Here is a 14,830-nt window from a genome sequence, read left to right on the forward strand (position 1 = left end):
TGAGAAATGCATTCTATACCTTTTTACTGTCCTCCACATCCTGCCCTATTTTTATACTGATGCATTTTTCCTTTTAAACTACTGTAAAATAAATAATGGTGAAATGCTGATAATGACAAATGAAAACATAAAATTCCATATAGATCTAATTCTTTAATAAATAACTATGGGCAATAGAATGCACAATGAATTCCACACCATCATCGTCAGAATAACGAAAAGAAAATCAAGAGTGGTCACATTTGAAGATGAAGAATTTTATCTTTATTTATTGGGAGCTCGCCATGTTACATTGGCATCTGAATGATCTTTGAGTTTGTTACATTGGGACGTATGAGCAGACTACATTTTCAGGTCTTTGTGCAGCATTTAGTACAGGTAGCCAATTTCTCTCTTGGTGAAGGAATGATAATGTACACACAGCTCCTCCAACAGGTTTTTTCAGTCTCCAGGTGGGGATATTGCCGCATTCTCCAGCCATGGTGTATCAAACACTGTGCTTCCTCCCTCCTCTTCTCTTCAAGGTAATGCATGATAATCAAGGCCAAAATGTGCAATTAACATATCGTTGCAATCCTCTCCCCTTAACCTGATATGGGTGGGGTGTGCTGGAAGAATCCTGGAGCATTGCCTTCAGATACAATTTGGGCTGAGAGGAGAAAAAAGAATTGTAATTCATTTTGCTGCCAACTGAGACGTGGTTCCAAAGTTGCTATCTTCCCAGGCATGGACTCACGTGTGTGCCATAGATCACATCAATATCAGTTATAGCTTTACTTTCAGTCTATGTAGTTATGACCAAGATAGCAAATGTGAATGCAGAAGACTTGCAATCTCCATGGACTGTATTGACGGGCAAAACTATGATAATGAGCTTTTATTATTTTAGAGCAGAGCAGTGAAAGAGATTAAGGAAATTCAGCTGCACTTCAACAATAAACATCAATTTTGGATGGTACATTCCACTGAGGCACCGTTAAAATGGAGCAAGTTTCCAACAAATTCTGATCCATTGAACGCATTTAAACTTATGTATTAAATTAGCATCACAACTGTGAGAAGGCAAGGAGATTGTTACATTCTGCAAATGAAAGGAGACAAATGCAATAATAATTGAATATGATGCTAGTGCTGGAGCAGGCTTAATGTTCATCTCAAGAAGAACAGAAGCATCTTATATAACTGCTTGTCCACAGTATTGTGCTATGTCTGACAGACAGTACAACAGTATATCTTAAGAAACATGCTCATATCATCATTACTGCAACAGTCTTGTGACCTGAGGGTATAAATGTCTCATATTCCATCCTACCCCAGGGCATTTGGAGCATGACATGCAACTGAAAGCATGGTGTTCAAAGCAGCACTATGATAAATACTAGTTTAATGTTAATACAGACACCTACAAGACTGAAGAATGTTTGCATGCAGTAGCTAGCTGTAGTAAATAGCAGTGGGTTCTTTAATGCTGTAACATCCATGCCATGTGCTATAAGCGTTAACATAAGCATTGCCACATCACATGAAATACCCTTCCAGAGACAAACTGACAGCATGGTAGCAATGGTGAGGTCTGAGATAAAATGGAGTACAAGACCTTTATACCTTCAGGTCACATGATATGATATGGTGATCAAATCACAAGCAGCTTTCTTGAAACTTTATGGATTTGAAGACCCAGATGTAACACAACACAGAGCTACACTTAATTGTTTTCCAATTTGTAACATTTATTTTTCAGACATAAGCATCGCTGGCTAGCCAACATTTATTGCCGGTTATTAGTTGCCCTTGAGAGGGCCGGATCTGCCTCTTAAACCACTGCAATCTATCTGGTGTAGGCAGGCCCACAATACCATTAGAAACGGCATTCCTGGATTATGACCCAGTGGCACTGAAAGAATGGCAATGTTCTTCCAAATCAGGACAGTGTGTCTGCTGCCCTTGTCTTTCTACATGGTATTCATTGTGCATGTGGGATGTGTAAGGAGTGAGTGAATGTTTGCAGTATGGTTATAACCAATCAGGCTGCTGTTCTGAATGGTGTGAAATTTCTTGAATGTTGTTGGAGTTGCACTCATCCAGGCAAAAGGGGACTATTCTGTCACACTCTTGACTTGAGCTTTGTAGATGATGGACATGATTTGGGGAGACAGAACATAGGTTACTTGCTGTAGGATTCCTCACCTCGAACTGCTCTGTATCTGCTGTATTTATATGACTACTCCAGTTTAGTTTCTCGTCAATGGTGACTCGCAGAATATTGATTTGGGTGTTTTAGTAATCACAATGCTGTGAAGGAGCCATTATTAGATTCTCTCTTTTTGGAGATGATCATTGCCTGATGTTGTGCGCCATGAATGTTACTTGCCATTTGTCAGCCCAAACCTGAATATTATCCATGTCTTGCCGCATTTGAACATCGACTCCTTCAGTACTTGAGAAATTGTGAATGGTGCTGAACGTTGCGCAGCCATTGGCAACATCCCCATTTCTGACTTTATGATAGAGGGAAGGTCATTGATGAAACAGCTGAAGATGGTTGGGCCTAGGACACTACCCTGAGGAACTGCAGAGATATCCTGGAACTGAGTTGACCGATCTTGAACAACCATCTTCCTTAGTTTGAGGTACTACTCCAACTTGCAGAGATCTTCCCCTGATTTCCACTGACTCCAGTTTAGCTAAGGTTCCTTGATGCCACACTCGTCAAATGTAACCTTCATGACAACTGCACTCACTCTCATCTCTGGAATTCAGCTCTTTTGTCCATGTTTGAACCATGAGCTAAATGGCTCTAGCAGAACCCCAAACTGGATATCAGTAAGCAGCTTATTGCTAAGCAAATGCTGCTTGATCAACCTGCTGATGATCCCTTTCATCACATTAAGGTCAGGAGTAGATTTTATTTGTATTTATTTTACTACTGTCCTGAAGGCATTAATGCACGAGGACAGACTTTCTCTTTGTGTCATCATATAAAGCTAGTAATATTAAGACTTCAACTAAATTAAAACCAGGGCATGTGAAACTAGCTGCTGGCTTGGTATCATCTGCTTCACACTATTACACAAAGTTAATATCTATCTTACAATGGGTTACAATTCCTATTGTACTATTGCCTTATTCCTTCATGGCCAGTCATTTCATGAATCATGCCAGCATGAGCAGGCGAATGGCTTATGGGTCCATGAGGCCCGACACTAATCTCATCCATATCTAACATCTTCAGATACCTACTTTGAATTGTGGAAGAACAATTATGATCTATCGCTGCTTCTATGCTGCCTAAGTTAAAATTGCAGAAACCAACTGCAATTGCTTTGATTGAGTTTAACCAATGGAGCACAGCTTAGAGATCAAACCAAAGACCTTAGGTTCAGTTCTACGGTGAACAGTGTTGACTGCAGCCTGGTTACCTTTATTGTACCATCAATAAGTCTTTATTGAAAAATTCAAAGCATAATACAAAACTATTGGAGAATAATATTTGGAAAATCAGTGCTACTGTATGTCAGTGTTTTAATCTATGACTATTAAATGCATTTGGCTAGCAAACAAGTAAGTCACTGTACTATTTTACTCACCATCTTGTAACACATTAGCTTATTTGCACTCTATTTTTGATGCACAGCACACAGTTTCTGTAAACACTTCACATATTAAAGTTGATGGATTGTAACTGGACAATCTCACAAGATAAGGAGATTTAATAGCACTGACGAAATTTCATTAAGAATGCAAAATCTGCCTTATTGTTGTAAACAATATTTTCCACGTCACAAATCACTACAGGCAGCCCAGGCAGGCAGCAGAACTCAAGACATTGTCAGGTCATTTCAGAAATATTAAGAAAAGCCTTTTTTTCTGGAAAAAAAACAATCTTCAATTGATCCAGATATGACACCAGCTTTAGATTTCAGAGATGCAAAATAATGTGACTGGGATTTCCACAAAACGTTATCACTGTTTCGTGAAATTTCCATACTATGAATCACTCAAGGCTCACCTGAACAATTATATACATCCATTGGTACAATGATAAATTTCCTCCTTCCAAACTTTGGTTGTATATAAAACAATTCTTAATAAGTGTATAATGTTAAGGCATAATTTTAAAGATTACAGATACAGAACTTTCATACTGGCTCATTGATAAAATATATTGACCTCCCATAATGTTTTTCCTTTCCATTATGCTAGTCAACAAACATTAGCTAATTGCATCACTGCATTTTCTTCATAGGTTCTGGTCTATTTCAACTTTATTTTTACACCACAGTTTGCATGAGCTTGGTACGAATATTTCACACATTCAACCTTTCAAATCGTGGGGGCAGCAGTGAGTATTACTTTGAAGTTTAAAGTTGATATCATATCTCTGAAGGGTTTTTTGCAGAAAAATGTATATTTGATCTGCTGTATACCTTTGTCGCAGGGCGGTTATAAACTAGTTTACCATGTGCACTACCACAGTTAGTCAACCAGATTCATCATGTTGAACCATAGCACAAACACAAACATAAAGGGGTACAATCTTCACAAAAAAGTGTTAGTAAACCAAAATAAGATTGCCAAACACAGGACTTCATATAAACTGCAGCAGAAATATATCATTCATTACACTTGAGGTCACCATGATTGAAAACGATTCACAGACGTTTGGCTTCATTCTCCTCATCCACTATGAACATTAAGTTCGCCAAATGTTCCAACATTCAGTTAATGCACAGAAGGGGTAATCTGATCATTGAATTGGGGAAGAACATCAGCATGTCATGATGGCATTACAAACAAATGATACCATGTGCCGTGAACTGCATCATATCACAATATCTGCCATGCGAACAAAAAAATTAAACATTTGAATAACAACAATTTCACTTAATAAATCAAGACTGTAATTGGAGAATATTTTTAAAAGTACTCCCCATGGAATTCCATTTTGCTGGCTACCTGTTGTGAACTCCAGATCTTACAAACCATGTACAATTGAATAATTACTTGTTGTTACTGGTGTTTAATAACAGCTACATGTCTTTATTTCCCCATTATTCTAGGTTCTGTGCAGGCAAAAATTTGTTGGAGTAACTTAATATCTTAACATGTTGCATGCTTTAGTGCTGGAAATGCTATCTGAACACAGATCTTACCAACAGCACAATGCTATTAAAGTTTTGCTAGGCATATGTAAAGGCTACAGGGTTTGGCACAGATTATTTTTGTGATGTATTGATGCCTAGATTGACTTTCCACTGCATCTCCATGTGCAGCCACCTGGTCAAGTTAAGTGAATGCTAAAGTCTTGGAACATGTAAATTGGGGGTTCCATTTTTTACCCTCTCCAAGCACTAGGATGAGCTGGAATTTGAAGTAATAATAATAATAATTTATGTTAACTTTCATTTAAAAACAAGTGTGGTTATGATGCGCTGCAGTTTCTTACAGGTCACATCCTATACATGGAAATGCCATTAAAGAAACAGTCTACAAAATAGGTAGCAAAGCCACAAAAGCAGTCAGACAGAATCCGTGCACTTGCATTCTAAACTAGGAGAATAAGCAGGGCACCAGTTAAATACAAACCAAAGTGAAATAATAATCATGGCTTTATGCCATTTTATTCTACAATGCAATAAAACAGGCAATGGTTGCAACCAGAAAGAGAAGCTGATGTTGTGGTTGAGATTTTCCTTGAGAATAGAACAGTTTACATGAAGTTCCCAGTTAAAATGTTACCCTATCTTTCCTTGCTTCACCTGTTATTTATTTTCTAAAATGACTGTTTTTCATATTTCTAACATTTCTAGCTTTTTTCCTCCCTATTCATTCCAGAATAAGAATGGGAGGGAACAAGACAGAAATTCGATGGAAGAAATTTTAAAAATGAAGTGAAAACCATTTCTTTAAATGAGATCCCCGATCTGAAATGCCACTTCAAATGTTTGTGTGGGAGTGAAGTGAAAGAGAAAAATAAAAGAGCATGATAGACAACTGACCTATTCTTTCTCAATTTCCCCTGTTAAATTATTCTACAACTGCATGGAATTTTAGAAGAAAACTGGAGTATGTTAAAGGGTTTTCCCTGGGCATTCATTTTAATATTTTGAAAAGTAATTATTTGAGATGGATGCTTTCCTTGTCAGTCTTTTCAACTGTCAAAACAACTGGTGTACCTCCTTGTTTTAAGACTTTAAACAGTTCCACTTAAACTATGAAACTAGATGCAAGAGACCCAATTTTGTTGAATGCCTGCTGACCTTATGCTACAATTATGAAGATTAAATCATATTGCAGGTTACAAAATTGCATGCTAGTGCCAAATCTTTCTTGCATGTATTCAGCACCTTAAGTGGGATTAACCTAGTTTGTGAAGCATTGCAGCTTATATGCTAGATATTACAATTACATGTTCTTAAAAAGTAACTTCCACGGCCTACAAAGCGTGATACGGGACAATGAGTTCAATGTGAGAACTTGATGATAACCTGAAAAGAATACAATTTAGACATTTACAGAATCAGTAATCCTAGGAAAGGTTCACATCCCTGTGTTTGTACTGCTAGTTGATTCTCACACTTTTCTGTGAATGAACTGTACCAGATTGTATCCAGTTCCCAGCACTTGGAAGAGATTCTTGAACTTCTTCACGGTTCTTTTTGTTCACTGCACCTTGCACACTCCCTCTTTTGCTAGTATATGCTGACCAGACAGGATAATACCATGACCAGGCACCACCAGGATAAAATAATTTCTGCACTGCCGGTGGTCCAATAATGCTCTGTGGTTGGCACTGTGAAGAAAAGAAAGATTATAAGTCACTGTACAATTTAGACATATGAAAGCACAAGAAGAAGGAAGAGAAGTGGGCTGTTAGGTTCCTTGAATTTGCTGTGTCATTAAATAAATCATGGCTGATTTGATTTTGGCTTTAACTTCACTTTCCCCTGTGCTCCGATATCCCTTAACTCTCCTGTCAATCAGAAATCTGTCTAACTCAGCTTTGATTATACTCAATGACCCAGCCTTTATTGCTTGCAGGGAAAGACAATTTCCAATGAACCTTTGAGAAAAGAAATTCCTTCCCATCTATCTCAAATGCGAGATTCCTTTTTTTTTTAAACCTTTCTCTTGGTTCTAAATTTCCCCATGGGGGAAAACAAACTCCCAACATCTATTCTGTCAAGCTCCTCTAACTTCTGTACATTTCAATGAGCTTTTCATTCTTCCAACTTTCTAAGTATCAGCGCAACCTGCTCATTATTTCCTCATCAATTAACCACTTCATCCCAGGAATGAGTTTAGTGAGTCCTCTCTGAACTACATGGATTTCAAGTATGGCCCTCCTGAAGTAATGTGACCAAAGTTGTACAGCACTCTTCGTGTGGTTCCACCAATGCCTTGCACAATTTTAGCAATGATGTGGACTTGCCATTGTTTTACTGGGGTGGACAATGTCAGAAGTCACATGACACCAGGATATAGTCCAACAGGTTTATTTGAAATCACAAGCTTTAGGAGCGCTGCTCCTTCATCAGGTGAAGTGAGAGAGAAAACACACAGGCACAGAGCTTATAGGCAGAGAGGTCAAGGGCAGGGTGATCAAAAGTTCATACAGATGGATGAGTGGACTGTCAAATAATTATGTCTCTGCAGGTGATCAGAAGTGTCAGACAGCATGAGTAAAGTGTCAACAGCTAAATAACAAGTGAAGGGATAATTTATAATCTGATCAAATTAGGCAGAGAGATAATTGTGAAAATTAAAAATAAGGTAGTACTGGAGACAAACCAAATGGCTGGAGTGACACGGCAGGCATAGAAGTTGCTTGCTGACGATAAAACCAAAGTAATGAGTAATCCAGAACTGTACAAGCTAATTACGGTAGAGAGGTCATAACAATTTATCAAGGTGATTGTGTCAAAACGGGAAGATTTTACAGATAGAGAACAGTACCATGGGGGTCACATGTAACACACATGAGCCCAAGATCATGGCTAAGACTGTCTTCGTGGGTATGGAAGTTCCTAGACTGGAGAGACTATGACAAGTTCTTCACAGCCTTCAACATGCCATCGATAACAATGAACAACTCGCCAAGATTATCCCTGCATGCCCACTCCTTGCCTTCAAACAACTGACAAACCTTTAATAGGCCATCATTCACAGCAAACAGCCTTCAGGCCAACATCGACCACAACATTATGCCACCCTGCCGTGGCAACTTCTGCAAGACATGTCAGATCATCAGCATGGATACTACCATCACACGTGGGAACACCACCCAACACGTCCATGGCAGATACTCCTGTGACTCGGTCAATGTTATCTCCCTCATACACTGCAAGAAAGGATGCCCTGAGGCATGGGATATTGGCGAAACCATGCAGATGCTATGACAACGGATGAATGAGCATTGCGGAACAATCGCCAGACAGGAACATTCTATTCTAGTCAGCAAACACTTCAGTGGTGAAGGACATTTGCCTCCAATCATCATGTAAGCGTCCTCCAAGGCAGCTTTCAAGATGCACAATGACACGCCACATCAGACCCCACCACACTGTTCTGCATCTGTAAAATCTTCCTTACTGTCCTATTTGACACCTTCACTTTGATAAATTGTCATGATCTCTCTCCCATAATTAGTTTGTACCGTTTTGGATTACTTGTTACTTTGGTTAGACCCTCTTATACCTATCATGCAACTCTTATACTGTCCAACTTTTATACTATTTGTGTTCTGAGGAACGGTCACCGGACCCGAAACGTTAACTCTGTTTTCTCCCTCACAGATGCTGCCAGACCTGCTGAGATTTTCCAGAAACTTTGTTTTTGTTCCAGATTTACAGCATCTGCAGTTCTTTTGGTTCTTATACCCATCATGTTATTCTAGTCATTTAGTTTGTCTCCAACAGCACCTTATTTTGAATTTTTTGTAATTATCTCTTTGCCTCGTTTAAGCAGATTGTAGGTCATCCCTTCATTTGTTATTAAGCTGTTGACACTTTACTCACACTGTCTGACACTTTTGATCACCTGCAGAGACTTATGATTTGACATGCCATTTACACCATTTGTATGATCTTTTGATCTCTCTGTCCTTGATCTCTTTGTCTATAAATGTTGTGCCTACGTATTTTTCTCTCTCAGTTCATGTGATAAAGGGGTGATGCTCTGAAAGCTTGTGATTTCAAATAAACCTGTTATAACCTGATGTCATGTGACTTCCAATTTTAACAAGACCTCCTACTTTTTATAAAGAAAACTCCATTCCCCCTTGCAATACAGACTAACATTCTGTTTGCCTTTCTAATTACTTACTGTACCTCCATGTTAAGTTTGTGATTCACACACCAGGACACCCAAATCCCTCTACACCATAGTATTCTGCAGTTTCTCTCCAATTAAATTATATTCTGCTTTTTCATTCTTCATGCCAAAGTGGAAAACTTCAAATTTTACCCCACCAGTCAAATTCATGCATCCTCCTTGCACTTTGCTTTCTGAACACTCCATACTGTCAGCAAATTTAGCTTTAATGTCATTAGTTCCTTGGAACCAAATAATTGGTTTAGATTCTAAATAGTTAAGGCTCAGGGCATGTCTCTCATTACAGTTTACCATTCTGAACATAGTGCATTTATCCTGACGTGCTGTTTCTTGTCCTCTGTCCACACTTGTATATCCAAGACAACATGCTGTTATCTTCTGTGTAACCTTGTATACTGCACATAATTGAATCCCCTTTGGTAGTTCACGTACAGTACACCTTCTCATTCTCCTTTATCAACTCTTCATTTCCCTCTTCAAAGAACTTCCATAAATTAAAATTACAATTGATATTTTCACTACTTCTGTAACCACCACATCTTTTAAGATCCTGGGATGAAGATTATCAAGATCAGGATGTTTCTGAGCTTCATGTTTCATTTGTATTCCCACATTATTTTTGTTGATGGTGTTCTTTTAGGTTAGCAAGATGCAACAAGTAGAATATGCCACAGGTGCTAGTGCTGAGATCACAACTGCTTACAACTTATATAAATTACATAGATAAATGGACAGAATGTATGGCTGCCAAATTGGTCGATGACACAAAGGTTGGTAAGAAGGTAAGTTACCAAAAGGGCCTAAGGAAGCTATAGAAATATCTCATTAGGTTATGTGAGTGCCAAAGATTTAGCAAGTAGGAACATATGATAGGAAAAGGTGCTATTGTCCATTTTAGAAGGAAGAAAGAATAAGATATATATTATCTAAATGGTGAGAGACTGGGAATCTGAGGGCATAAATTGCAAAATGCTGGTATGCAGACACTGCAAGTAATCAGAAAAGTTAATGGAATATATTCACTTATTACAAGGGGAATTGAATACAATAGTAAAGAAATTACGTTTTAGTTACACAGGGCACTAAGATCTTGTCTGGAGTACTATATATAGTACTGGTCATTTTATCAAAGAAAGGATGTAAATGCTTTGGAAGCAGTTCAAAGGACGTTCACCTGATTTATACTTGGAATGGGTGGATTATCTCATGAAAACAGGTTAGACAAGCTAAGGATGTTGATCTTGCTGGAGATTAGATAAGAGTTGATGATTTGATTCCTTTCTTCCTGAGAAGATAGTGACGCAGACCCTTGTGTATTTTTACGACAGAGATGGATACATTCTTGGTAAGCAAAAGGGTGAAAGGTAATTAGGGCGAAATGGGAATATCAATTTGAATGGCATAGGAGGTATGGGGGGGGGGCCAAGTGGCCCATGCTTGTTTCTCATGTCCGTATGGTCCTCTCTTTATTTTGTTTCTGGATTTTTCCATTATTCTGGTCATACTTTTAGTGTCTTCTGCTGTGAAGCTGGGTATAAAAGATTTGGCAAAAGTCTCTGTCACTTCTTTGTTACTCATTAGCAATTGCCCAGACTCATTCTCTAGGGATCAATGCTTATTCTAGCTACTCTTTCTTTATGTACTTACAGTCACCTTTCACTGTCTGTTTTTATTTTCTTGCTAGTTTTCTCCTATTCTTCAATTTCTCCCCAGTTAATCATCATGTGTTGGTTTCTAAAATTGTCTGGTCTATCATTAATCTTTGTAGCATTGTGCACCTTTTCTTTCTCTTAACTTCAATAGAGAGCGATTGATGATGCATCCTTTTTAGTAAAACTGTTCCTTAATGGAATATGTTGTTATTGTGAGTTATGAACCAGTTTTGTGAAGTTACTTACCCAGCCTATTTTAGTCACCACTGTTCTTCAGACAGTTATAATTACCTTTATTGAAGTTTAAGCCATTGGTTAAATTCCCACATTTCTCACTGTCAAAATGAATGTGAAATTCTATCATTTTATTATTACTCTCACAGAGAGGATTATTTACTGTGAGATTGTCAATTAACCGTGCACCATTACACACTGCTTGGTACTACATAGCCTGGTAGCTGGTAGGTTTCAGAATACATTCCGTGAATCTGTCCCAAATACACTTGATAAACCCATTCTTCAGGCTACTGTTACCAAATTGATTTGTTCAATCTATTTGAAAATTAAAGTCATCCACCTTTCTTGTAAGACTTCATTATTTCTTGGTGTGTACTCTGATATACTAAGCAGCTACAGTCAGATCGTCCATAAACTAATCCCAATTCTTTGCAGTAGAGGATTCCACTCAAAATGATTTTACATCTTGATCTTCTGAACCAAGACCATTTTGACTAAATGCTGATCTCATCCTTTACTAACAGAGTCATTGCACTTCCTTCCCTGGTCTCCCTCTGAAATGTCAAAACCCTTGAAGATTTAGTTCTCAGCCTTGGTCACCTTGCAACCATGCCTATGCAATGGCTAAATCATACCAAAATTATTTCTAATTATACTATCAATTTATCCATCTTGTTATGAGCATAGTTAGCATTCAGTTATGGGGCATTTAATTTTGACTTTTTACTGTGTTCTGCCCAAAATGACCTTATTTGCTGATGCATGTTCATGGTTGTACGCTCTGTCCCTTCCTGTTGTGCACTGCTTTCATCATTACTCTGCACTATTATCTTGCTCCTCCATTTTCATTTTCCAAATCTTCCCTCACGTGGACATGCCCACTATTTGGCTGGAGTTTTACAGACCCCTGCCCTCGATTTAAAGGTGGGGAAGGATGTACGTTTGAAAAATTCAGCACATGGTCATTCCTTCACTTCCTCATGTCTCCTTGATTTATCCCTCACAGTGAATGTGCTGGGTAGAATACCTGTCCTTGGACCTATCCGGGGCCTTGATGGCCAGTTAAGTGCCCAATCCTTTTCCACCACTACTTTTCCCACACTAAAGAGACACACATCAAGTGCATGACATGGCATTTTAGCTGTGCAGGTTAGTGTCAGGCAAAAGTAATGTCCCCTGTGTATATTAGATATATGCCTCCCCAAGATCATATTCTCTTTCAACTCTCCTCTTGATCTTTCACACCAGGTGCCTTCATCACCTTACTCCCTTTACAGGTCCCTGCTGGCCAGGCCTCGTCAATGTGCTAGATTCACCCTCAGTTTGATCTTCCTTAGCTCCTGTTTGTTAGGAAATGGCTGTGGTTCCAGCAGTGGTTATTGCTTGCTGCTGCTGGCACTACAAATCCAACTGGGCAACAGCTCTCAAAGGAAGGTCTTTTGAAATCTCACCCTCAACCAATTAACATCCATCAAATATTAAGTGGCTGCAGGAAAGTTGATATTAGCTGGGCATTCCCCAACAACTGTAGGACAGTCTCTAAAAAAAATGCTGCTTAATTTAAAGTCTCCAGTGAAATAATGACAGATAGTAGTTTTAGCAGACATACCAGGCCACTAATGATGTTATGCTAAGGAATGAAGTCTGGAGATGGAATCAAATTATACAAAATAATCAACAAGGTTTATAGTGAGAGTCAGCTATGTCTTTTCATTGAGTTTTGTGGTCAGAATGCAAGATTTTAACTGGTAATAAAACACACCTATCTTGGTCTTTGTAGTTCTCTGGAATCACATTAAAACGTCATTACTCAATAAACTCAACATGATGACAAGTTTTTCAAGCAAATAAGTAATAAGAACCCACACTCGACCTGAACTAATATCCACAAATTACAATAATCTCAGGAATTTAGAGAAAGAGCTTTTGAAATGGGAACCCTGCAATACCTGACGCCTCTTGGAAACAGGACAGTAATGTCAACTGTAGCAACTTCACTACTGTATTGGCAGAACATTCATTAACTAAAGCTGTATCTCAGTAGCCACCCACAGACTACATGTATTCCCATCAGTCATTGGGCAATAACTAATTTGGGTTTAACTGAACTGTAATTTCCATCATATTTTAATCATTTCACAGACATTGTCACATATATAGGCAGACATACTGCTTACATCAGTTCACACATAAAAAAACTCAAACACCAAACCAGAAACCTTTTGTCAAACTGGACATTGTCAAATTATTTTCACATAGAATTAATAAAATACATGGAAGCTTACTGAATAACAGCTGCCTAAACTGATTTTCAATCCCAATCTTTTAGGTACATAATTCAAAGTAACTGACAAAGTTGATGCAGGCAAATTGTTACTAATAGTGGAGAGGAAGGAGGAAATTAGTCAGGCATAAACTTTTCACTGAGAGAGGCTTGTAAACTAAATTACCAGGGAAGGCCCTTGCAGTCAATAATTTGAATGAATGAATTCAAGAAACATTTTGATCTATTTTTAAAGGAAAGAGAAGTAGGTTGGGTTGTTCTTTTATTAAAGAATGGATTGAGACCAATTACTTTCTAGTAGTTATAAAAATTCAGCATTTATCAGCAGTTGAATATTTTTGTGAAGATAACACACCCATTTACCAAATAATCTGAAAACAACTGAGCTAAATGCCAGGATTTAATGTTGTTGAAGGGAATTTCAATCCCCATTTGGAGAACTCGTAGGACCTCTGTGTTTCTTCTCCATGGAAGGTACAACACTAAATTAAAAACTGAAAGAATTGTGGGTGCTGTGAATCAGAAACAAAAACACAAGTTGCTGGAGAAGCTCAGCAGGTCTGGCAGCATCTGTGAAGAGGAAATCAGAGTTAACATTTTGGGTCCGGTGATTCTTTCTCAGAGCTGGAACACTACTTCACCCTAATCAGGCACTTGTCTGGGCAGAACTTAGCCTCCTGTCTGATTGGGTTTCTAGGTGGGCAGAAAGTACATCTGGAGCTGCTGGCCAATGAGAGGCCGCTGGTTTTCCAGCATCAGCAGTGCCACTAGGAAAGGTTGAAACTGCCAAAATTACCATGGGGCTTACTACAAGAATCGTTAATGGATCCCCAGACAGAGGTAAGAGTGGCCAGGATGGGGGTCATGAGGAAAGAATTGCTGTCAAGGGTACAGGAGCAATGGTGAAGGAGGGATGGACATCATAAACAAGAGCAGGCATTGTCTTCCCTGAGGGGCCTTCCTTTCCAAATGCTGGGTTCTTCAATTGGGCACAAAGTGTCTGTGAACAAGAGATCCTTCCTCCTCATCTCTGCACCTGCCCAACACTCCTACCCAGGGAGATTCCTGGAAAACCTGACTGTTATGTGGCCATTGAATGATATCAATTTACTACTTGCATCTCCTCTTGCCCAGATTTGATGAGAGGTAGGTGGGAGTGTAACAGGGACACTAGCCCTCACCCTCCAACCTGAACTCACCTCTAGGGATGTAGGAGCATTAAATGTCACTCTGAGACACTTAAAAGAGTCAGTTAAAATATTTGCAATGAAAACAGTTTTAATGGTTTCTCTCTCAAGGAATGAAATAAACAGCCCCTATAAAT

The 14,830-nt window shown here is 38.6% G+C and overlaps 1 protein-coding gene across 1 annotated transcript in view; it reads right to left on the reverse strand.

Moving 5' to 3' along the window:
* Nucleotides 1-3,396: 3,396 nt before the first annotated feature.
* Nucleotides 3,397-14,830, reverse strand: part of negr1 (neuronal growth regulator 1) — a 470,416-nt gene continuing 458,982 nt past the window's right edge. The window contains exon 7 of the mRNA XM_048539659.2: nucleotides 3,397-6,793. Coding sequence (XP_048395616.1) covers nucleotides 6,693-6,793 — 101 coding nt within the window. The 3' untranslated portion in view covers nucleotides 3,397-6,692. The remainder of the gene's footprint in view (nucleotides 6,794-14,830) is intronic.

This window comes from Stegostoma tigrinum, chromosome 8 (genome assembly GCF_030684315.1).
Source record: "Stegostoma tigrinum isolate sSteTig4 chromosome 8, sSteTig4.hap1, whole genome shotgun sequence".
NCBI lineage: Eukaryota > Metazoa > Chordata > Chondrichthyes > Orectolobiformes > Stegostomatidae > Stegostoma > Stegostoma tigrinum.